The sequence below is a fragment of the Mixophyes fleayi genome, chromosome 5 (genome assembly GCF_038048845.1).
Source record: "Mixophyes fleayi isolate aMixFle1 chromosome 5, aMixFle1.hap1, whole genome shotgun sequence".
NCBI classification, from domain to species: domain Eukaryota; kingdom Metazoa; phylum Chordata; class Amphibia; order Anura; family Limnodynastidae; genus Mixophyes; species Mixophyes fleayi.
Genome location: NC_134406.1, coordinates 146,909,442 through 146,934,066, shown reverse-complemented (window position 1 = coordinate 146,934,066; position 24,625 = coordinate 146,909,442). Strand labels below are relative to the sequence as shown.

The 24,625-nt window shown below is 38.6% G+C and overlaps 1 protein-coding gene across 1 annotated transcript in view; it reads right to left on the bottom strand.

Annotated features, from left to right (window-relative positions):
- Window positions 1-24,625, bottom strand: part of MYO10 (myosin X) — a 219,613-nt gene that overhangs the window by 12,353 nt on the left and 182,635 nt on the right. Inside the window, exons 26-35 of the mRNA XM_075212913.1 lie at window positions 22,195-22,318; window positions 17,965-18,208; window positions 11,608-11,703; window positions 7,876-7,969; window positions 5,137-5,192; window positions 4,461-4,603; window positions 3,666-3,860; window positions 3,377-3,534; window positions 2,000-2,123; window positions 1,157-1,454 (exon numbers count right to left, since the gene is read on the bottom strand). Coding sequence (XP_075069014.1) covers window positions 1,157-1,454; window positions 2,000-2,123; window positions 3,377-3,534; window positions 3,666-3,860; window positions 4,461-4,603; window positions 5,137-5,192; window positions 7,876-7,969; window positions 11,608-11,703; window positions 17,965-18,208; window positions 22,195-22,318 — 1,532 coding nt within the window. The remainder of the gene's footprint in view (window positions 1-1,156; window positions 1,455-1,999; window positions 2,124-3,376; window positions 3,535-3,665; window positions 3,861-4,460; window positions 4,604-5,136; window positions 5,193-7,875; window positions 7,970-11,607; window positions 11,704-17,964; window positions 18,209-22,194; window positions 22,319-24,625) is intronic.

The window sequence follows — 24,625 nt, the reverse complement described above, 5'->3', positions numbered from 1 at the left end:
CTTGCTCTTGAACTACAAAGTATTATATAAGTGGTCCCTGGTGACAATTTAAATTGCTATTTATGTCCATGGATATTTGGGTAAAAACTTTAGTGGTTGTGGTCAAAAAAGTGGCACACTCACATTTGGTAGGTATACAGAAAGGATAATTGGTTTTGGTCAAGATCTAAAAAATGATTTTCTCAATTTTAAATATTGACCACAGAGTGTTTTTGAGCAAGACTATATCTCATATACATAAAGCTGCCCAGAGCTTAATCATATCTACTTTGCTGCCAAGCATACAATCTATAGTGCTTGGAAACCCCCCACAATAGACCTGAGGTTAGAGATAGATAATGGTGGATGAGAAGGGGAGTAATTGCAAATTATTATTACCTGTTTAAACCAATAAGATTGTAGCTATCATATTCTAGAATGTATTAGATAAATGATAGCTAGAATCTGATTTGTTGCTATGGGCGACATCTCCACTTTGCATTCTCAGAAGGTTTTATAAGTCTACCCCTTAGTGTTATTTACTATAGATGTTCATGTTTTAATATTAGTTTGACCTTTGCACTATGCTGTCATTACAGGGAACTGAATTTCTCACTAATACCTTTTGTGGATAACCCCCACAACACCACAAACATCTGTTTTTTTAATGGTTTCAGTGAGGTTGGCTTTGATTACTGAATAATGCACTTCAGTTTGTTAAGAAAACCTAATGTACAATATGTCCATATTACACTACACCAGATGAACTGAAATTTAGCAATAAAATTCTATGCAGGCTTGGTTCTTTCGTACTAGTCACAGTATTCCTTGGGCAAGCTCAACCTCAACCACCATGGAAAATACTGGCTTGGATAGAATACACGAAAGGTTTTGAAACACGGATTGTGCATTAAGTTGGGATTCACTGAATAACTTAAAAGTTCTGTATATATTCACTCTTCATCACAATATGTCGGGTTGCTATTTTTTATTTATGCTTTGAGCTTTAAACCTATAAAAAATATGATAATAAACATAATACAAAAAGTATGCTCAATATTTACATATATTTCCAATGAAAGGAAGGGTTTCCGTATAGAGGTTTAAATCTTAAAATGCTACTTTTGACAAACAAACCCACAAAAGAGCATGTTTATGTGTCTAAATTAAATCTCACCTCTTCAGATGAAACTTAAGATACTTGAGAATGCTGCGACTGGGTGGGAAGGTGCAACTTAGACAAGTGAGAATCTGCCAATGATACATGTTCCCAGTGTTGCCTGGGTTTAGCATTGTGTTGGTCTGCTTAATAAGCTGGCAGTAGAGTTCATCTCTTAGTGGGCGTAAATCATGGCCAGTCTGAAGGATGCCTTGGATTATTGGGATGGGATCAGAAAGAGATTCGAGCTGTTGCAAGGAATTAAAAATCTTGATGGCTTCATCCTGGAGCGTCGTATAGCCTTTATCTTTTAACACTGTAACACAAAATTACAGGGTTGTTAATTCTATTGTATAGTTGACAATTTGCAGAATATAACATAATCTCAGACACGGTTAATTAACAGACTAGCCTGTAAAATAACAAGCTGTTCTGAGCTGGTAGTGATATCTTTTTAATGGGTTTCACAGTTTAACAATATGTAACCATTTATTAATTTTCCAGTATCCTCAAGACATAATTATTTTTAAATAATTTTAACAAAAAAGGAAAATGATCATGTGGTATTGAAAAAACTACAGATCTATGGGCGAGTCAAGGCTTTATATGCAATAACTTTCAGTTAAATTCAGAATTTGATAAATAATAAAAAAAAATTAACATCCCTTAAAGGAGCTGACTGGTCATAGAAAAACGTGACATTCTTCTGACTAAGAGCTAAACTATCAGATGTTTCTTCAATACAGAACTATCCACATTCACTTGTTCTGTTTCAGAAGTGGTTGCTTTTATATGCAGTATACTGTACATAAATATATATATATATATATATATATATATATGTATAAATGATAGACATACAGTTCAAGTTGATGTCTCCGTAGGGAAGTGGCAGTAAAGATGAGTGTAAAGGGTGATGAGTATAACGCAGAATTGGATTTCTTTTATAAATCTGCTCCACAACTTCAGCATTCAGGCAGTTCTCCTTTAAAATATAATTATTACATTGAAATGAAAGCAGACAATTATCAAAGGTAAACTATCATGCAACATATAGTTTCTCAAACATTATGATTTATGCAAATTACATCATGTGCCAGCTGCTCATTCGTATGATTAATTTATTTGTGGCAATCAGAATAATATTCTTATAGGCATGCTAATGGTGTACTGTCTGCAGGACCAGCGGAACGCAGTGAGAGAGGATAAGCAATGGCGGGCCTGCCTTCCCCGCTTGTCCAGTCCACTGACCCAGTAACAAAAATACTGGCGGTTGTATTCACCACTGGCTGCGGCGCCCAGCTCTCTCCTCCCTGGTAAGTGACTGTGGGGCGTGACATCATCACATCCCAACACAGTCAGTGAGGAGCGGTGCAGAGAGGAGTCAGAAGACAGAAGAGAAGAAGACAGAAGAAAATAAAGTCATAAAAACATAGGTAAAAAACGGAGGGGGCGCAGTGTCATGACAGGGGCACAAGGTGATGAAGGGGAGTACGGTGTGATGAAGGAGGTGCACAGGGTGATGAAGGGGAGTACAGTGTGATGAAGGAGGGGCACTGGGTGATGAAGGGGAGTACAGTGTGATGAAGGAGGGGCACAGGGTGATGAAGGGGAGTACAGTGTGATGAAGGAGGGGCACAGGGTGATGAAGGAGGGGCACAGGGTGATGAAGGGGAGTACAGTGTGATGAAGAAGAGGCACAGGGTGATGAAGGATGTACACAGTGAGATGAGGGGGGGGGGCAGTGTGATTAAGGATGAACACAGTGTAACGATGGAGGTGCAAAAGTGTGATAATGGAGGTGCAAAATTGTGATGATGGAGGTGCAAAAGTGTGATGATGGAGGGGCACAGTGTGATGAAGGAGGGCACAGTGTGATGAATGGGGGGTACAGTATGATAAAGGGGCAAAAGTGTGATAAAGGAGGGCACAGTGTGATAATGGAGGGCACAGTGTGATAATGGAGGGCATAGTGTGATAAAGGAGGGCACAGTGTGATAAAGGAGGGCACAGTGTGATGAAGGAGGGCACTTTTCTTCTCTTCTACACTTCTCATCAAACTAATTTACCAAAAATATAACATTTTATTACAAAGAATACATATTCTTCATTTAAATTATTCATATAGCAATACAAGTGTGCTGCTTAATGTATTTATTTGTAATACTCTGTTTATTAAAATTCATTATTTCAGGGGTCTGCCAGCCATGCTAGCACCAGCCCTGACTGTCTGCTCACCTTTAAATCCTGTATTAGCTGCTGTGTTGGAGTGTCTATAGGTGCCTTAGTGTCGATTACATTCTGAATAGCACTCGACCACCTTGTAGCTTCATTTAACAGTTTTGTGTAAAGACGGTAACAGTGCTTGCGTCCATACACCATCACATTCCAGTATCCTGTTTAACAAGCAAATCTAATTATCATACATTTCAAGAAGACATAGAACAATAGCATTCATCTATTTATGTGGCTTCTAAAGTTCTTGACAGTTTAAGACAAACAAGATGGAAAAGTAAAAGTGTATTACCAGTTTCTTTAAAGATTTTCTCCTCCGGCTGTACCACAGAACATAGGCTGTTAAGAACCAAGGTGCCTAATTTCAAAGCATTTTTCTCAGAGTTCTTGTAATAGTCCAGTGAATTGTGGGTAAGCACAAACCAACGCTTTTTGAGCTTCAATGAAGACATCTTAGGGCTATTTTTCACTTCCTTGTGTAGCCAGCCTTCAAAAGCAAAATAATATTTATGGCACCGGTTTACTGGATGATATGTATACAAATATAAATAGCATCAACTGAATTAATATTATCCTTTTGAAACTCTTCCTGCTAATATCTATAGTTGTTACAGCTGGTACTTTTGTTACACCACATCTATGATACACTTCCAGTATGCTGTTTACGTAGCTTCAATGAGACGGGAACAATCTGATATATCTGTTTGGAATGTGACATCCTTTTAGACAGGGAATACTAAACTCCAGGAACCTGGTGCATGCATTTAGGTTGATGGTTCATACTATGCATATGCATTTATAACTATTTTGGAACCTGACATGTAATAATAATAACAACAACAACAACAACAACAACAACAGTGTTATTTTTCTCCACTCATGCTCCCTCCCCTGCCTTCCACATAACACCTTATAAATTACTCATATTTTATATCTATGTTTTATGAAGCCTAATCTCTTGATCTTAACTATTTTCTACAAATGTGTAAATTATATGTGTTGATGACTGTAAATAACCAGTGCAAAATCAATAAAAATGCATTAAAAAAAAAGGATATAGGTGTTTAACACAGAATTTGCTTCTCACCCCGAACAATAAATTCCTGGCCTTCTACTCGTGTGTCGCCCTTTGACCTCTGGAGTAATGTTATCCAGTGATGCATTTCTTCAGGTGTGTCAGAGTTACAGTGAAGGACACGGTTTGCAGTGATAATTACAAATGAGTTTGGTCTAAAGGAAAAAGGTTTGAAAACTGTCATTAGCTGTAACCATGGACAATGTTGGTACAACAACCAGTGACCCAAGAAATATTTACCTTTGTCAATTATCTTTGTACATTTCAAGTAGGAGGAATAAAACTCACTTGAGTGTTATTTATTGTAAAGCTGCATAATGGTTATGGAAACAAAAACTTTTGCAGGGCTATTGATTAAACAAATGAACAAACCAGTGGAGATCTTATTCTATAGAGAAAAAATGTAATATCACTAATGAAATGTTGAAACACTGGAAAGTACTATTTAATAATCAATGTACACTGGCATTATGGCCCTAAAATTGCTTATGCCCATATCGCAGTGTAGAAAATCACTCACTTACGTGGAAACCGGTACATACAATTTAATGATGAAAAATAATGTTATCCTTTTTAATTAAAAAGGATGATGAGCTGGATTATGTTCTTAAGGGCAGTTAATCTACTGTGGTTATTTTGACCAGTATACGAGTTCTCCACAGACTCAAGTTGTATGTTGAAGACTTACCTATCAGGGTTATCAGAAGCACAGACAGAATCAATCATTCCAACATCCAAAGTGCCCTATAAGAAGAAACAAAATACCTTGTTTGAAAAACATACTGAAGTTCAGAAGGAGTAACATGCATGAATAATAGACAATGTATATATTTTTAGAATTTAATCACAGCATCAACATAAGAGTCTATGAAAAAAAATAATGTGTAGACTCGGTTTTAGCTGTGTAGGTGAAGACAATGATCCTTTTCACACTCTTCTGTATACTGTATGCTGCCCCATGTTGCACACACACATTTGAGAAAAAAACTAAATGTAAGTCATACTAATGGCAGTTTCCTAGGTCACTTTGGATATATTATACCACTGATGGTCAATAGGTGCCCGCGCCCTGGGGAGTCTTCACCTGCAGCCCACATCTGGCTGCTGTCAATCAAACTTATTATCTACTGTGTGGTAAAGCAGAAAATGAAACTGCCTGGAAGCAGCTGACTTCCGTATCACGTGACCTCATCTGCACAACACAGGGACCAGCATACTAGAGGAGGAGGAGGGGCACAGTGTGCACTCCTTTCTTTGCGGACAGTAAAAGTAAAATTGAGTGAGGTGTGAGGGCATATAGGGGGTCTGATGAGCATGTAAGGGAGGTCTGATGGGCATGTGGGATGATCTGAAAGGCATGTGGGGAGGTCTAATGGGCACGTGGTTAGGTCTGATGTGCATAAAAGGGGGCATGTGGTGAGATCTGATGTACATGTGGGTAGATCTGATGGCATATGGGGTGATCTGATGGACATAACGGTAGATCTAATGGCATGTGGGGTGATCTGATGGACATGTGGGTAGATCTGATGGCATGTGGGGAGGTCTAATGGCCATGTGGTTAGGTCTGATGTGCATAAAAGGGGGCATGTGGTGAGATCTGATGGCATGTGGGGTGATCTAATGAACATGTGGGTAGATCTGATGGCATGGGGGGTGGTCTGATGGATATGTGGGCAGATCTGATGGCATGTGGGGTGATCTGATAGACATGTGAGTAGATCTGATGGCATGTGGGGTGATCTGATGGACAAGTGGAAAGATCTAATGGTATGTGGAGTGATCTGATGGACTCGTGGGTAGATATGATGGCATGTGGGGTGATCTGATAAGACATGTGAGTAGATCTGATGGCATGTGGGGTGATCTGATGGACAAGTGGGAAGATCTAATGGCATGTGGAGTGATCTGATGGACAAGTGGGAAGATCTAATGGCATGTGGAGTGATCTGATAGACATGTGAGTAGATCTGATGGCATGTGGGGTGATCTGATGAACATGTGGATAGATCTGAGGCATGTGGGGTGATCTGATAGACATGTGAGTAGATCTGATGGCATGTGGGGTGATCTGATGAACATGTGGATAGATCTGATGGCATGTGGGGTGATCTGATGAACATGTGGATAGATCTGAGGCATGTGGGGTGATCTGATAGACATGTGAGTAGATCTGATGGCATGTGGGGTGATCTGATGAACATGTGGATAGATCTGATGGCATGTGGGGTGATCTGATGGCATGTGGGGTGATCTGATGGCATGTGGGGTGATCTTTTGGGCATGTGAAGGGTGTTTGATGAGGTCTGTGGGGACATGTGGTGGAGGTCTTGCGAACAAGTGGGGTAGGTCTGAGAGACATGTCGGGAAATCTAACACGACATGTGGGGGGTTTTGCAATACATGTGGGATATGAGGGTTTATTGGAGTCTGAGTGCATGTGGGTGCATTTTGTGGCAGGTGGGGGTCTTAGGGTGTGTGTGGCTATTTTGGAGCAAGTGAGAGGTCTGATTGGCATGTGGGGGCATTTTGGGATGAGTGATGTGGGCTTGTCGGGTCATTTTTGGGCTGTTTTTTAATTCTTGAACTTAAGGGTAATGCACAGCCCTTATGAAGGATGGGGGGGGCCCACACATGCACCCTTGAAGTATATATGATTTGGCCATCACTGGGATGAGCTAAGCTCTTTCAACCAGCAGATAAGCAGAAAAGTGTTCTGTACCAAAATGATCACTGGACCATATTTCAAGAAACACAACTCAAACTGACACCATCACCAAATGAATGTAAATCCTTCTAACCCTATTTTAGGATCATGCAACTTTTTCAGTAGCACATAAGTTGTTACTGAATATTCTAAATGCTGCTGATGCCAGAGTTAGTCTATCTTCTAAGAAGCTAAATCTGGCTTCTGACTCAATAGCATGACTCCTTAACTGTGGCAGATGCAATATGACCAGAGAGATCACCTTTCCTACTAGCTCTGCCCCGGCAAGAATATTTAAAATAAAAGTGGTTAAAAATGCACATATCTGCTTAAAAGACTGATTATTTCATCATCCGATTGAATTCTCTAACTGTGCACCTCTTAAATGTTGTGGCCATGCCAGGCAACATGGGTAGTATAAATTTAAGCAGCAAAAGCCACCCAAGTATAGGACTGTGAACATCAATCCCTTACCACACTGCACCCTGCTGGTGTCAGGGACAAATGTCATTCAGGACAGTGAGATCCAAGCATGTCTAGTATTCCTGCAAGTATCATTTGGGGATTCTCATTGCCAATGTCACTCACAAGCTTGACTTTACTATGACAGGTACTGATTTAGCTGACAGATGTATGTTGTGTGACACAAAAAGACTTAGTAGGATTAAAATATTCATTGAATACTACACTCTGCTGGATAATGAAAGGATTTTCCCTTACCATAGCATTTTGTGGATTTGCTTGCTCATCGTGCATCTCCCGGATCTCCTGCTCTGTGGATGACTGGACCTGGCTCATCACACTGAACCACTGACTGTAGGAAAAACACAGTTATTACAGTCAAGAGAGAGAGTTCCATAGTGAAGTTATATTTAGAGGCCCTAGCTTTTATTCTCAATATAAATTATACTACCAAAGATTTCTATGAAGTTATATTAATCTTATTACCCCCTTACTGGGATATCTTATTGAAATAAGAAATGTAGTTAATAGAGAAAAGGACGAGAAAATGTTTTATTCAAGGACATGGAAGGGCAGAAATTTTATAAAACCGCTGAACTTTAAGTGAAAGGATCACAGTACAGTTTGACCACAAAAGGAGGTGTCCAATCGTTACATATCTTTGGTGCACATGCGCAGTATTACAAAGCGCTCTTCATGGAATGAAAAACAGACATATATCCACCTCTAAATGAGTCCCTAGGTGTGCAGACAAGTTTGCAATGTAAGTATATAAATAGTGTTGCTGGATTTCTAAGTTCCATAATTATAGTTGCCAACTCTCTCGGAATGTCCAGGAGACTCCCAAATTCTGGGTAGGTCTCCCAGACTCCTGGGAGAATAAGGCATCCTCCCACATCTGCCCACTTCCTAGCGAAGTGGGCATAATTAGAGCCATCATGATTCTCAAGGAGTCACGTCATTTTGTCCCCATGCTTTAAAATTACTCATGAACTTCATTCCGTTACAGAGACGGGGCCAAAAATGATGCAACCCACCCAGCCCCGCCCCCTCTGTCCATACCCCGTCTACCTTCAAAAAGTCGTCAAGTATAGCCATAATATATCTGTAAATATCAGAAATATACTGCCACAGCATAGCAGTTACTAGCATAGGACTGTGAATTCTGCAATTATATGTCTCCAAGTTTAGCCTAATACACAGAGTGACTCTCTGATGCAGACGTGCCACACGCTTTATATGTGTTGCTGTGTTTGTTTACTGAAAACAGTCACAAATCGTTATCTTACCCAGTGTTTTGGAAAAGTTAGTCATGAGTCACAAAATAGATAAGCCTAACACTACTAACATTACAGTGTGCACATGCATTTCAATCCTGTATTGAAAGCAATACCTTACTAAAACAACTACACATTAGCACACTTGCAGCAATACCTTTCAGAGTTCTTATTATATAAAAGAAATGGACCAAAATATGGAAAAACAAATATAGAGTCACTTAATAGAGTGTTGTGGCATTGAGTCTACCAATGTCTTGAGCTGTGCAGGAGCGATGTACCATCATTCTGTCAAAAGAAAACACTAGGATAATGCCTGGTTGATGGTGGTGGAGACTGCTGTCTCAAGGTTATCCCATAAACGCTGAACTGTGTTCAGATCTTGTGGCTCAGAAAGCCATTTGGATAACATCAGTGTCATGCATATCAAATTACTCATCAAACTACTTGGCAAACATATGTAGTCTGCGGATGGGGGAATTGTCCTTCTGAAAGACACCCATCCTGTCAGGAAATAAACGCTGTACCATGATGATCAGTTAGTGCAATTAGCGTTGTCCTTGCTATCTAAGGGAATGACTGCACCAAAACCACGTCAGGATTACGGAACCACAACTGTTGGAAACAAGCATTCTGGGCTGTAAAATTGTTGAAGTTGCTGCCATATGTGTGAAAATTTCACCATATCACTTTTCTCCACTGCTTGGTAGTCCATTGCCGGAGCTATTTGCACCAATGAATTCGCAAATGTACATTGCTATGTGTGATGAGCGGTTTATGTACTGCAACCTTACCCTATAATATCCTGCTCTGTGGAGTTCTCGTATTACCATTTTTGAAGAAACTGATTGCTCATGCCACAGGCTGAAATTTGCAATCAATTATGCTGCAGATGCACACTTGTTATGTGTTACGTTGGTAACATAAAACTGGAGTATGCATTTCTGCACACTATTGCCCTTTGACAATGCTATTGTCCCTTGAAGTTACATGCTGACATCACCGTAGACACAATTGCTCATGAAACATTAGCAAGTTGCGCTGTCATGGTCAGGGGCAAACGCAGGATTTTTAAGGTTCCTCCCCCCAAAAAAATATAAATATATAGAGCTGCTGCGCATGCGGCCGCGCATGTGCAGCAGCTCCATTTCGGCGATGCTGAATTGTACAGCAGCCGCGGCGCTGTCAAAGAAGCGTTCGCGGCAGTGCTGTATTGTAGTACAATACAGCACCACCGCGGATGGTTTTTTTGACAGCGCTGCGGCTGCTGTACAGTACAGTGCTGCTGTGTAGGGGCAATGTTTAACGCCCATTCGTTCGCGGAGGGGAGGGGTTTCTGGAGAACCAGAAACCCCCACTGCCTGCACCCCTGATGGTCACTGAAGTTTCTGCCAAACGTGACCCAACAATCATCCCTCTTTCAAAAGTTAGAATATTTAAGCCTTAATTTTAATTGTATTCTATTTTTTTCACCTAAGAACAGTTTTATGAATGGTGTTAGTCTGTTACAAACTGCAACTTTTCAATATCAACACCAGATGTCGCTGCTACTTCAACAAGACCCATATTTTCATTTCACAAAGCAGTAGCTGGAAAATTACTAGAATAGTACAATTATTGCCTATTTAACAATCTCCTAATTCCCCCAAAATGACAGTTTTTAGGGAACCACTGCAATTTTAAGTATCCCCTGTATTTATAACTAGGGGATTGTGATATCTGCTGCAGTCCCACTGCTATCATACGCAATAGCAGTCCCCATAAGGGGACTGATATTTTTTGTGATTTAACAAATCAAAGATTTTTGGAACATGTGCCCAATGACTAATGGCTTGTTAAATATTCCCCATAATATTAATATTTTGCTTTGAGAAAGAGAAGCACCAATGAAAGGAAAAAAACACTCTCTCTCTTAAACATTTACAATTTCTGTGATTAAATCAGATTGGAGCATTGATACAGGCATAACACATGACACTACTATAGATTAATGTCATGTGTTTATGTCTGACATTTCAATATCATGCAATCAATAAGTGGATGCAATTTTACGATTTAGCTCATAGAGTTCTCTGCATCCTAAGTAGTCTGAACCAGGCTCATCATATGAATAGAGCCAGTGATATCTAGCTATTGGATCAGAAGCTTCTAAGCAGGACCCAGCTGCTGAGCAAAGTACTCTATTATAAACAAGAACAGCACAGAATAATTAAACAAATGTTTTCTATTATAACATAACATGAATGCTTTTGTGTCAGTTATGTGGGGTTTATTAGTGTAAGTTACCTACCCCTTGCAGCTCATTTAAATATCCTGCACATAGAAACAAACCTCTTCTTTTTGCATTACATTTGGCACACAATTTTGAATAAATTATTATGCACCTGGAATGTCCTAAATGGCCTGTCAGTTATAGCAAACATGGTATACATCTGCCATAGCTACCACCTTGCCAGCAATGCACAGTGTGAAGCTTTGCACAATGACGTTAAAGGACCACTAAATGCCACAACTGACATTTTCAGCTATGAAGTAAGAAGATAAAATAAAATGTTCAGTTTTAATCTGACATTACACTGTGCTTTCATCTGGACAAATTTGACAATCTGTATTATAATCCCATGCTGACGAATGTGAAAGCAGAATGGCAGAAGGAAGTATAACACATGATATAGAGACCTGTACTATAGGTATGTGTCACACATTTTCTTACCTTGCATCTTCCGGTGACTCAGCAACTAGGTGGTATGTTCGATTATCCATTATTATATCAATGCCATTTTCTTTGCCTGTGTTATCGATGATCTCTCTAAAATAAGTAGTTTTAGAAAGGAACATTATTGAAGTTTAGAGTATTAAAGGGTCATTTTAAATGCATTTTAAAGGTTACTAATTTCAGACAATAACTACATGGTAAGAACTGTGAATGAAATACAATGTGCCAATCATGGTTAGAGCTTATACCAACAAGGTCCTTTAGTTGTATATGGAACCAAAATCAAAATGCTACAAACATCATTAATCTCTGTGGTCATAAGTATGTTATTTACACAGTCTGCAATTAAACCTCAAACACCTGTTTAATCTGTTGTCAGTATTCTGCTGTCTGTATGGAAAACAAATGCATTTTAATAACACTATTGAAATTCTGCACCATTTTCATCTAGCTCCTCTCTGGTCCATTCTGTGTAACATACAACACAGAGAACATTTAGAAAGTGAGACAATTTCACTAGGTCACCTGCTGTGCTAACTAATGGATCCAGCCTTTAAAACAGAGTGGTAACATTAGCGGCTCAGTATACAGGTATTTTTTCATCTCAGCTTCCTATATATAACACACACAAACAGCACAGTTTAGAAAAATGTAGCTATCATTTGTATTTGGTCAACTTGGTGCCTCCACAATAGAGTGAAGAGAGAGATATATTGATTCTTCAGCTGAAAGTCACATTGCCACTAATTGCTATTTAATGTGACCTTGTGACATAATAAAATCAATTAATAAAATGTTTCACATACAATAAATGCAATTAACTAACAAGTAGTAGTTGTACAGAGGGTACTCGGCGTGTCTGCCACACCATGTGCCAGGCCAGAAGTAAAGCTTCTAAAAAAATATCATGATGCCCACAAATGCCACATATTTATTGGCTACAATTTAGATGCCAACCAATTAAAAATTAATTAGTGTAACCCAATCAATGGGTTTTGTTTGACTACTTAAGTGTATGTTACGAAGATTTAAATACTAAAGTAATCAGTGTAGTTGGGAAATACATATAATTTCTGTTACAAGAAAGCAACTTATTGTTTTGCTAAAAAAGAAGTATTGGAAAAATTGGCAAAGATTATGTATGTAATAAACACATACTTACCAACTCTCCCGGAATGTCCGAAATTCAGGTAGGTCTCCCGGACTCCCGGGAGAGCAGGTAAATATCCCGCAAACGGCATCTTGCTGTCAAAATGACGTGATTCGCGGTAAATCTCGTCATTTTGGACAAAACGGCATTTTGTTGCGGGGGCGAGGCCAAAATGACGTGAGTCACTACGCCCCGCCCCTCCCACCCTCCATCCACGCCCCCCCCCTACCTGGGATCTCCCGGAAAGAAGTTTAAAAAGGTTGGCAAGTATGAATAAACATATGTAATATATGTCTACATTCTACCTTGAAATATATACTGTGCTGACTATGGACTATGTTTAACAGATATCTACTTAAGTTCTGTCTCTGTCTGTGTGGACATGCACCATATTAATAACTTCAGGAACCTTGATCTTTGTGGCAATGACATTTTATGTCTGTGACATATCTAAAGGCTGGTGAATATATTGCACATGCTTCTAGGTCCACATGACTTCCCATTCCTCATTAAAGACATTGCAGATAAAACTAAGAACATAATTACTTGAGATATATAAAGCAGTGTCTGGTATTTCCTCTGTCTACTTCTAAAATGTGACAAGGTTTTCTGGTGCCTACTGTCCAATATCTTTAACTACCTAAAAATGTCATGTCTAGGTTTAAAATAAACCATTACCCAGTGACAGTAATGTTTGGAAGACTAATAGGGCCTGGTAATTGAATGCAACCATGAAACAATGGGTATAAACAGAGCCCTCGCTGGTAAGTGTAAAGGACAAAACAGACACATACATGCTCTGCACACTATCTCAGCACATCATACCTAGCAATGATCATCATACAACAGCAAAAAGACACATAATAAGATATGTTAAAAAAAGTAAAGGTTTGGCATGAGTGTAATGGATTTATAAATATACAAACACAATGCAAACCACTGCTAATAAATTATTAGTATCACTTGTGGTACAGGAGATGGTCTACTTCTTTTCCAAATGAGTTGCACAAAGCAGGAGCTGAGCTCATTGTTGTGTTGTTGATTGTACCAGAGCTATATACTTTATTGGATTTATGAGCTGCAACAAGCTGCTTCATTGCTCAGGTGTAATATTTTTATTTACCAGCAAACAGTGGCAGACAAAATTAGTATTTTTAAGGGTCTCACCAGTGGATTTTGGTCGACAAATGAGCCACATGTCACCAGATCACTTTATGAGATGAGAATAACAGCATGAAATGTTCTCACAGCTCAAGCTGTAGGTTAAACTATGGTTTGCATGATAAGCTGCTGAGAAGACATCACTATTCATTCTCCAACTAAGTTGCTACCAATATTCCCTTAAAGGTGTGCATTATGCGGGCAGCACGGTGGGTAAGTGGTTAGTACTTCTGCCTTACAACACTGGGGTCATGAGTTCAATTCCCGACCATGGCCTTATCTGTGAGGAGTTTGTATGTTCTCCCCGTATTTGCGTGGGTTTCCTCCGGGTGCTCCAGTGTCCTCCCATACTCCAAAAACATACTGTTAGGTTAATTGGCTGCTAACAAATTGACCCTAGTCTGTCTGTCTGTGTGTGTGTTAGGGAATTTAGACTGTAAGCCCCAATGGGGCAGGAACTGATGTGAGTGAGTTCTCTGTACAGAGTTACGGAATTAGTTGAGCTATATAAATAAATGGTAATAATAATAATATGCACCATTTTTCATGTTTCAAATATGCTTTCTGTCTACCCTGCTGTCAATTCTTGACAGGATTGGACTTAGTGTCATGAGCACTAAGTACTCATACCGCTGAAGAACCCTGGGTTCATTTGCTGTTTGGAGGTTATTCAACGCTCAAACGCTTCTCTGCATTCAGAGAAGGACTTGTAGTGCTCTGACCCTAGTGGTGCTCTGACAGTATATATGCGATATGGTGGTGTTGGTATCTAGTATGATAAGTTACATGGAACTGGAAATAGGGGAAGGCTATAGGAAAAGGGTATCTCTGTTCAATGTATGCCTGGCACTGAGGAAGGATCTATATGCAAGGAGAGGCTGGCACTGGGGGGGGGGGGGGAGAATGTATCTCTGAGTAATGTTTATCTGGCGCTAGGGGTATGTATGGCTGGAGCTGGGGGGAGGGAATATCTTTGCAATGTATGTCTGGCACAGAGGAAGATCTCTATGCAATGAGTGGCTGGCCCTGGTGGGCGGGTGTATCTCTGAGTAATGTATATCTGGCGCTATGGGTATCTTCGCAATGTATAGCTGGAGCTCAGGGGAGGGGATATCTTTGCAATGTATGTCTGGCCTGAGGAGGAATCTCTATGCAATGAGTGGCTGGCACTGAGGGCATATATCTGAGGTATATATATCTGGCTCTGGCAGTATCTGAGTAATGTATGGCTAGAGCTGAGAGGAGGGGATATCTCTCTAATGTATGTCTGTCACTTGGGAAGTTATCTCTGCGCAATGCATGGCTGAGGCTGAGGATTATCTCTGTGCACTGTATGATTGGCACTTACCATGTCTCTGTGCAACTTATGGCTTGCTAAGGAGGCAATATATGACTGTCATTTACGTGAATAGCTATCTGGGTAAGATATGGCTGGCAATGGATGTATGCATATGCACAGATTCATTTGAGAATAAATCAATATCCCCAGGTGTTTTCACACCATAAATGTCATATGCAAGCTACTTACTAGCCATATAAAACTGCAAATAGGTGTTTGTGACTTAATTCATAGTATTAGCTTGGTGTGGATTACAGGAACTCTGTTTCTAATCATGAGATAAAACCTGAGAGGGAGAGATTAAATTACATTGTTATCTATTTAATTGTATTTGAATTCTTATGCTCTATGCATGAGGTAATTATGGATAGAAATATCCAGAGGGATAGTTACAGATGAATGGCCAATATCAATTTATGAAAAGGGTCGTAAAAGCTTAAAACCTTTTGGAACCTCTCATATCAATAACCTTAATAGTATCCAAAAACAGACCCCTCACATTCTTTGTGGTTCTGTGATATCTCAGGACACCTCAACTAGGTGACAGGAGGCTGAGCAGCTGGGATAAGTTTGAATGAAGGAAAAAAAAGACACAGGAAATTGTCATATTTTTTCAAATATCATACTTTTCAGGAGTCATGTCTGGTATGTAATGTATAAAAGGAAACTTATGACCTGTTGTGTGGAGGTAATATCATCTTTGTAGGATATTCTGGTGAGAAGTTAGGCCAGTTTAAAGAAACCCTGACTTGAAAGGTGCTCTGAAAAGATGGTAGTAAAACTAGTTTGCATTTATACAAACTTCCTAGTTCTGACATCACAGGAAAGGGGGCTGTGGGTACCTGGAGCATGTTTAAATCTCCTGTAAATCTAATAGTTTTTAATAATTTTTTAGAGTCAATTTCATGTTGAGAAGTGTTCCAGTATTCATGCTTTCCCAGCAGAAAGAAATCAAATCATTCGTGAGTTTATTTTTTTGTTGCACTATATCTTTGTATGTCATTATGTTTATTGCTTTTTTTTTTTAAACATTGCAGATTTATTTTCCAGATTAAATTGCACTTAATTGACCTGAGTCATTAAGTAGAGCAGAGCAAAAAAAAAGATTAAGTTTGCTACTGGACAAACCATTTTACAGTGAAAGGGGTGTAAATTAGTTTATTATTTTGCACATAAGAAAAATACTGGCTGCTTTTTCATGTAGCACACAAATACTTACATTTTACAGTGAAATTTAAAGTTGATCTAGGACATGCCCTACTGTAACTATAAATATGTCCACACATTTAAAAATTACCTCCCCTCCAATGCAACATGGTTTTGCCAAGGTGCAAATTTAGTACTGTTTTTGCTATATTTTCCTTAATGACTCAGGCCCAATAAGTTCAGGTCTCTGTGTTCTTACGAATTCATATGTCAGACTTGGCTTAGTATTAGAACATTACATAGCTGAAACAGAGGAGATAAGTTGGTTTATAATAACTCTGGGTCATGGGAGATCATTTGGATTATGATAACTCTGCTGAAAGTAAATTGTGATAGTTTAGTTTAAATGGAGAACTGAAGGCTTCCTGAGAAAGAGTGCCAGCTCTTCAGAAAAAAACTTGATGGTGGTATAATTGGTAAGGCAATAGGTTTAGTCTTCTAAAGGGACGTCCGCTCTTCTCTTTATCATCCTAAACAAGGCTAGTGTGTATGCAGTCCATGGACCGAGCAATCGGACCATCGATCGCATGTAAAATCGCTCGGCATAAAAAGTTGGTAGAAATTTCTGTAGTGTGTACCCAGCTTTAGTGTGTGGTATAGACAGGGAGAGTTTTAACCATTTTAAACAGTCCAGGTGTTTGTTTTTGATTAACTCATTGTCACATACACATCCCACAGGCTCAGGCAAGTGCTGCATCATGACACCCATCAATTAATTATTTTTAATTCCATTATATGTTGCTCTCTTTTTAATATTTTAAGCTGGCATTATAAAGAGCAAGTATGCTAGCTATATTTGTAATCTAGGTATCCATATTTATTGCCTAGAAACAGAGCTATATTTATCCTAGTTAAATACTATTTCTAGGATAGCTATATAATGTATCTATATTTATTGTCTAAGAAAATAACTATATTTTAGCCTAGCTATATAGCTATATTTCTAGCATATTTATATATCTAGCAATATGAGTATTCATCCTCTAATCAATGTGTGCAGAGGGCAATACTTGCTGGGTATGATGATGAGGATGATGACTATTTGCTGGATAGGAGAATGGTGTCCATTGGTAGGTATGTTGTGCGATGTTATGGTGTCCAGTACATCTAAGTGTACTTTGAAAGGTATTTTGGGGAATAAGAAATACAGCCGCACAAGAAAATAAAGCCTCAGCTGCTACTTTGCCTAGCCACGCATACCTTCAACATGTGGCTGTCATGTCACATGACTGTAGCAGCCAGTATTCATCACAGAGTAAGTCTCTGTGAGGGTAGTTGCTCCAGGTTAGCTTTGCTCAGTTAATGTTAGAACAACAGATATTTTAAATCTGTACCACTGTTAAATATCCTAAAAATTATAAAACAAAGTTCCCAAGTATATGAAAAAGGTCCTATACCACAAATATAAAAATATATAAAATATAAGTAATTAAATCTAGATCAACATCTGCATAATCAATAATTGTGCAATTAAAATATTTCATGTTGTGATACATACTTAGCTTCTCGGAGTTCTATGGTCCCTTTCAGTTTTTCCTCACTGTCATTTTCGAAATACATGAGCTTGAACTGACGAAGAACAAACCAACGTTTCTTCCAGTTCCTTCTAGAAAGAGTAGATGATCCACCACCTTTTTTATGAAGCCAGCCTTGCTTCAAGGCCTCTTGCTTGGACCTAAACCACAGAAACGTTTCATCTTTCAAGACACACCAACGCCTCTTCCATGTATTCATCACCCCGCCTGCCAGAAGCACAATACAAACGTTTATTATTACATTTACTTTGCAATTGAAAACTGACAATCCACTAAGAGTACATATATACTGTATTTATAAATGCTTTCCCATGAACACAACTATCTTATGCATGTATAAAGTCAATATGGTAGAAACATATGACCTCTAAATATATCAGTGGAAAATATATATTGTATGACAAATATCCAAAACCCAAACTTTAATAATGCAATTGCTACACATAGTTGTTCAGACAGAAGAGAAGAAATAGATAGTATAGTAACATTATTATAATTTTATTACAGTAGTGGTTATGGCAAAAAGATGGAGATTAACATCCTTCCTATTGTTCCATTGTTCTGTGGTTTGTGGTTTATTTTAGAGCATATTATGTACAGCGTACAAAAGATATGTGTGTTTCTTATTTATCTGTTGCTGTGATTGCTGTGCATATAGGCAGGGCCGGATTAAGGGAATGGAGGCCCATGGGCTAAGGGGGCCTCCATTCCCCCATGAGGGCCCCCCCCCATGATCCGAGCTGCCCGTGCCCCCTCCCCCCCCCCCCCGGCACTTACCTCCTTCTCCGGCGCGCTGTACGCTCTTTACTGAGGACATCTCGTGAGAGTGAGACACATGAGATCTCCTCAGTAAGGAGACTACAGCGCGCTGGGGAAGGACTGCAGTAAAAGTGCTCAGCAGCATTGATCGCGCCGGGGGCGCCCTCGCCCCGACTGATCAATACTGCTGCTGAGCACTTTCAAGGGCCCCCTGGATGCCATAGGCCCCTGGGCTGTAGCCCAGTTAGCCCTATGGTTAATCCGGCCCTGCATATAGGAAGAATGTAATTTAATAATGTGTGACAAAATAGATGGTGTAGTACTTTTAGCCCCTCATGAAAATCATGCCATTGTTTCTGTGTATAAGATAAAATAGACAAGTTCTACTAGTGGCATTTCTCTAGCACGCCACTATGTAGAGACACAAGGGATGACAAATTACTTTTATAGAGATTTAAGTGTAGGTTCTTCCAGTTACTAGGAAAAAACAAGTTTGACAACCTTTCATCAAGGATTGCCCAGAGGACAGAAACAGTTACCTCCCGTCACACTGATGACAGTGACTGTATACTATGTTTGCTTTCTTAACTCTATATCCACATTACAATGTTTGCATTATGTTCTGTGTTGGGTGTCTATCCCTGGTGATCTATTCATGTCTGAAATGTGACATGTCTGTTACTGAAACGACTGTAGTCTAACTTGTCATCATTTCAGACATTCTTTGTCCAACTTGTGTCTTGCATTGTATAGAGAAATAAAATAAACTAAAACAGTAGAAATAGAACTAGTTGGCAGTATGTAAAGTAATAAAGGAATTGTAAAGAAAGGTGAGCACACAAAAACACAGCAACCATATGACCATAGAAGAAGTACTCAAAGTAGTAAAACACATAGCAAAACTAAATAAATAGATAATAGTATACATATGGATGCCAAGTATAAAAATAACTAATCATAATAAATAGAAAGATAGACAGACAGACAGAATATAGTTTTACTGAAAGGGTAATAAAAAGTTGAATTAGCGAATACAATTAAAAACAAGACGGATTGATTTTCATTAAAACCAGATCTGATAATTACATTAAAAAAACACTATCAAAAAAGATGTATTCATACAATGGATCACAACTGTAGTTTGCAGTGTGCATGGTCGGTACAAAAAGACATACAATTTCAGGAATGGATTTTGTGTCTCTTCAGATTTAGACTTCAGAAATGGTATGCTTGCAGATAATTTGTAATATAGTATCCATACTTGCCAACTTTTCCTCGTTGGCTTCAGGGAGATCCCAGGGGAGGTGGGTGTGCGGGGGCAGGGCTTGACAAATCACATCATTTTGGCACCGCCCATAAACGATTGTCACAATTTTGGCCAATTACATCAGGGGGTGGGGCTAAGGTGATGTAATATTTGCATAATTAAGCCCCGTCCCATATCTATTGCGGGGGTGAAAACCGGGAGGTCTCCCAGAAATATGGGAATTTCCCGGATACTCCGGGACAGTAGGCAACTATGCGTTAAAGAAAAGCAGCTAATGAATCTCTAGAGACTGAAGTGTCTTTTACATTTCTGTCTCCATTACTGAAGTCATATTGTCTTATCTGTCAGTCTTTGATTAAATCTTGGTCTCCATGAAAATGGCCACCTCCATAGGCATCAATACATGGACATAGGACACAATTTCTTAACTGTGTCATCGTGTCACAGATGGCGACGCCAACCACGTCTTGTACTGGCTCAGCATAAGGGAGAATGCCAGACTCTTAAGAGAGTGAGGGAGATCACCTCTATTTCAGAGAGTTTCCCTGACATTCAGGGAGAGTTGGCAAGTATGACAGTAGCACATCAATTAATAGAACCATGACATCATATGTCTCTATATTAAGTTAATTTGACACATTTTCTTTTTAATAATTATGTGTCTACTATATGCTTAATGGAATAATTTAGGTCAGAATCAAAATGCTGTTTTAATTGCACATAAAAGTATCTGATAACAAATAGGTTAAATTTGTAGACTCTTTAAACAAATGGTGACCTTACAAACACAACTACTGAATGTTGTGATTGGTGGAAATGTCCAATAAAATGGTTACCATTATGTAATGATATGCATATCTGAGGAAGAAAATGTAATCTTGGAACATTATATTATCTTCATTTTCTGCAACTGAATAAAAATGAAAAGCGTTTCATAGACCTGGATTCCTGTGTGTGCTGCTGTATCCTGTGTATGCATCGATAAAGTTGGGTGGAATTGTGTGCTAATTAGGTGGAAACGGAGCCAGCGGAGACCCACAAACCTTGTTTGTTGTGTTCTGTGAGCTACAGAAAAAAGACATGTACTCCAGCCCCTGCTCAACTCAGGCAGCAGAAGACACAGAATTGTATAGGTTCTCTTTAAAAGCCAGATGCCATCAGCAGCCCAGTGTACATGCAACAAATCTGAGCATTTACAGAAATGTATTGTATGAATTATAACTCATATAGTAGAACAATGTAGATATATATGTCAAATATGTCAAATAAATCCAAACAAAACTTTGATCATAGGTAGACTATTTTTCATATGAGCACCAGACTTATGATGTTAAAATATATACCAAAACCATGCTGTAAGAAAAACCACCTGCTGAGCTTTCCTGAAATGTTAGTCTGTCTGTAAATGCCTGACAAACAAGAATTATAACTACTTACATGGTGTCACACATTTTGAAGGTTTTGTGTAGGGCAATAAAGGACCCTTAAACGTAACATTTTTTATGTGATCATGCTAGTGATTTATTCACACACAAATTCCCAGGGTGCTATTATGTATTATGCATTGGAAATATAGGTGACTAAAGAGATAATTAATCCCCATAATGACTGAATGAAATATGTATCGGTCCACAAACCACAGGGTCAAGCTTGTTTTTTTCCCCCTGAAAGGTATGTAAAACAAAAACACTAACTTTACTTGTGGGGATCACCTATATATTACATGGTAGAAGGCAATCAGCCCATGCCAGTACATTATTTCAGCGTATAAATTGTAAAAACAAATATCTGAGTAGACCATAAGGGGCTGATAGATTAAGGCATGCAAAACAAACGTAAAGTAGAGACGCCCAAAGCTTGGATAGGACGTTGCTGTCTGTGCTTGTGCTTGGCACGCCCTTACTGTACATTGACTACATGCATATGCCCATTCCCCTTCACGTTATGCCCATGAAATCATAGCCTGTCGTGTCATTTGTGTTCAAGGATGAATTGCATACACTTGCGTTCCCTGGAGTATAGTTCGTTTCTGGGCAAGCGCCATACAATTTAACGCACAAAACGTCACATTCAGCATTTATGTTCCTTGATGAATCAGGCCCTTACACAGTAAAATAAACTTCGAATGTATTGTCACATTTTAAACCATGTTTTGCCTGTAAGTTACCTTTCATATGCAAAAAACTATGGAAATATGGCAGTGTAACACAGCTGTAGACAGAATCCCTTCTGTATGAGAGCTCATCATCTGTGTCAAACCTTGAATCAAAATCTTCTTCACTGTCCTCAAACTGTAAGTACACAAATAGTCATCATATTACATATACAGCCATCAATTAAGTACAAGTTTTGCAAAATAGCTGTATAATATCTCATATTACAATTAATGTTGGACACGATGGAATCCAATAAATGTTGTTTTAATAACATTTAACATGTACATTTTTTTGTTATCTGGTTCCAAATTGTATCATATACTTTTAATAACTCCTCAGGATTTTTATAAGTTGAATGGTGTGCCCAGTGTGGGGTGATATTATGTGTATTAAGCAATCAGTGCTACTGTTCTAATGTATCTTTATGTATTTAGCTTGTAAATGATCAAAAACAAAACTAGTGGAACATATATTTTCTTTCCATTCTACAGCTCCTGTTTGGTGAAGCTTAAGTTGTTTACCTAACAAATATGAAAGGCGCATTATAACCTTTTAAGGTAGAAACCAAATAATATTTAGTGTTCTGATGTATGCAAATATTAACATATGGGGCCTGATTCATTAAGGATCTTAACTTAAGAAACTTCTTATTTCAGTCTCCTGGACATGAAAAAACAGTCAGTATTTAACTTATGTGCAAAACAGAATACTAATTTGCACCCCTTGCATTGTAACATGGTTTTGTCCAGGAGACTTAAATAAGTAGTTTCTTAAGTTAAGATCCTTAATGAATCAGGCCCATGAAGGCTAAGTCCACTTTAATAAATTATTAAATATTAATTAAATATCTTACATAAACAATTGGTAAGTGCTAAATGCATTAATCATATATAAGGAAATATATATAAGCAAATGTAACCAACTAAAATTTCTGGCCTTATTATTTTAAAATAGGTGTTTGGCTTTCTGTCAAATGAGTTCAGGGAAACCTGTTTCTTGTGTACTTGTAGTGGAATCACCTTTTACTAGTTATAAATTGCAGAGCAAATGTGGCCCTTGGTTTTGTGGGGCCCAATTAGATAAAAAGGGACTTTCTCTTCACTCTGAGTCACAGGTTTCTGGAGCACTTGTTACCACCAGCACATAGAATATCAGCTGTTTTAATGTATTTTTCTAAGGAATCAAATAACTTTTGCACTAACTGATCCCTACATTTAAATTATTTATCTGCTCCAGAAACATACTTCCTACCCCTATAAAGATTTATTCATACATGTGGATGTTTTTATTACACCAACAGAAATGTGCCCTTTCCGTATTTTGCTGGTAGGTGCACAAAGTTTCTCACTGAATTATGCTTGTTTTCAAACATGCCCGAAGATGTGTAAAAAAATAAAATAAAAAAAGTACTTTTTCCGGGTGGATAAATCACAAAACATTAAGCGCACCCATACATGTGCTCTCCTAAAACATTAAATCACATATAAAAATCTTGTCCCACAAAATGAAACCGAGCTTTTGCATTTGGATGTATTTTTGAATGCAGGCAGATGCTGCCATTTTGCTGTGCAAACATATTAGCACTAACTGATATTTACCATTTTGTTACCTTACTTTTTCTGTTCCCAGATCCTACTTCTTACACCTGGGGGTAAATGTATCAATCTGTGGGTTCTTCAACACCCGCGTGTTCAGCCTGTTCCGCGATTAAATTTCAAGCGGCGCTGCATTGTAAAGGAAGTTAACCCTTTTGAAGAACCCGCATATTGATACATTTACCCCCTGCTATCCCTTCCTGTCTGTAGTTCATCCAATTGGATGAAGGCACTGGTAAAAAAAAAGTGGCCAGAATCTACAGACTGTTCAGTCCTTGGGGTTCACTCATCTGTGTGATGCGAAGAGGGGAAGACATATGACCACTGATGTATTGTGCATTTGTGGCCATGATGCAGACTATTCCCCACTGCTACCAATGACTACAAATATACAGAGGGCCAGAACTGGGCCCTTGCAGCTCCTGAATCCCGGGAAGCTGCTAATTCATGCAACTAAGACTTCTGCTTCTAGTATTTTTTCAAATATGGTCTATTTTTGCTGTTTGGTAAATGAATGCAGGAGGAACTTGTTACTAGTGTACTTTCCAAAGATAAGTAACATACTTAATTTCATTTACACTTTAACCTTTTCAATTTATATCCTCAATTTCATTTGTTCACTCTTCTCTCTTCTTTAGTGGATCAGCTAAATTTCAATGGTGGGTATTGCACTCTATGGCTCTTCTTCTCAACCAAGGACTAGTAGAACACAGAACGCAACAGCTGACCATTGTCTATAGGTGAAGGGGCTAGAAACAGTGGATACAGCGAGTGACATCTACTGTAACCACAGTTCCGTTTCACCAAGGTAGATAATAGTGTATAATGATACTAAAATCAGGTATTT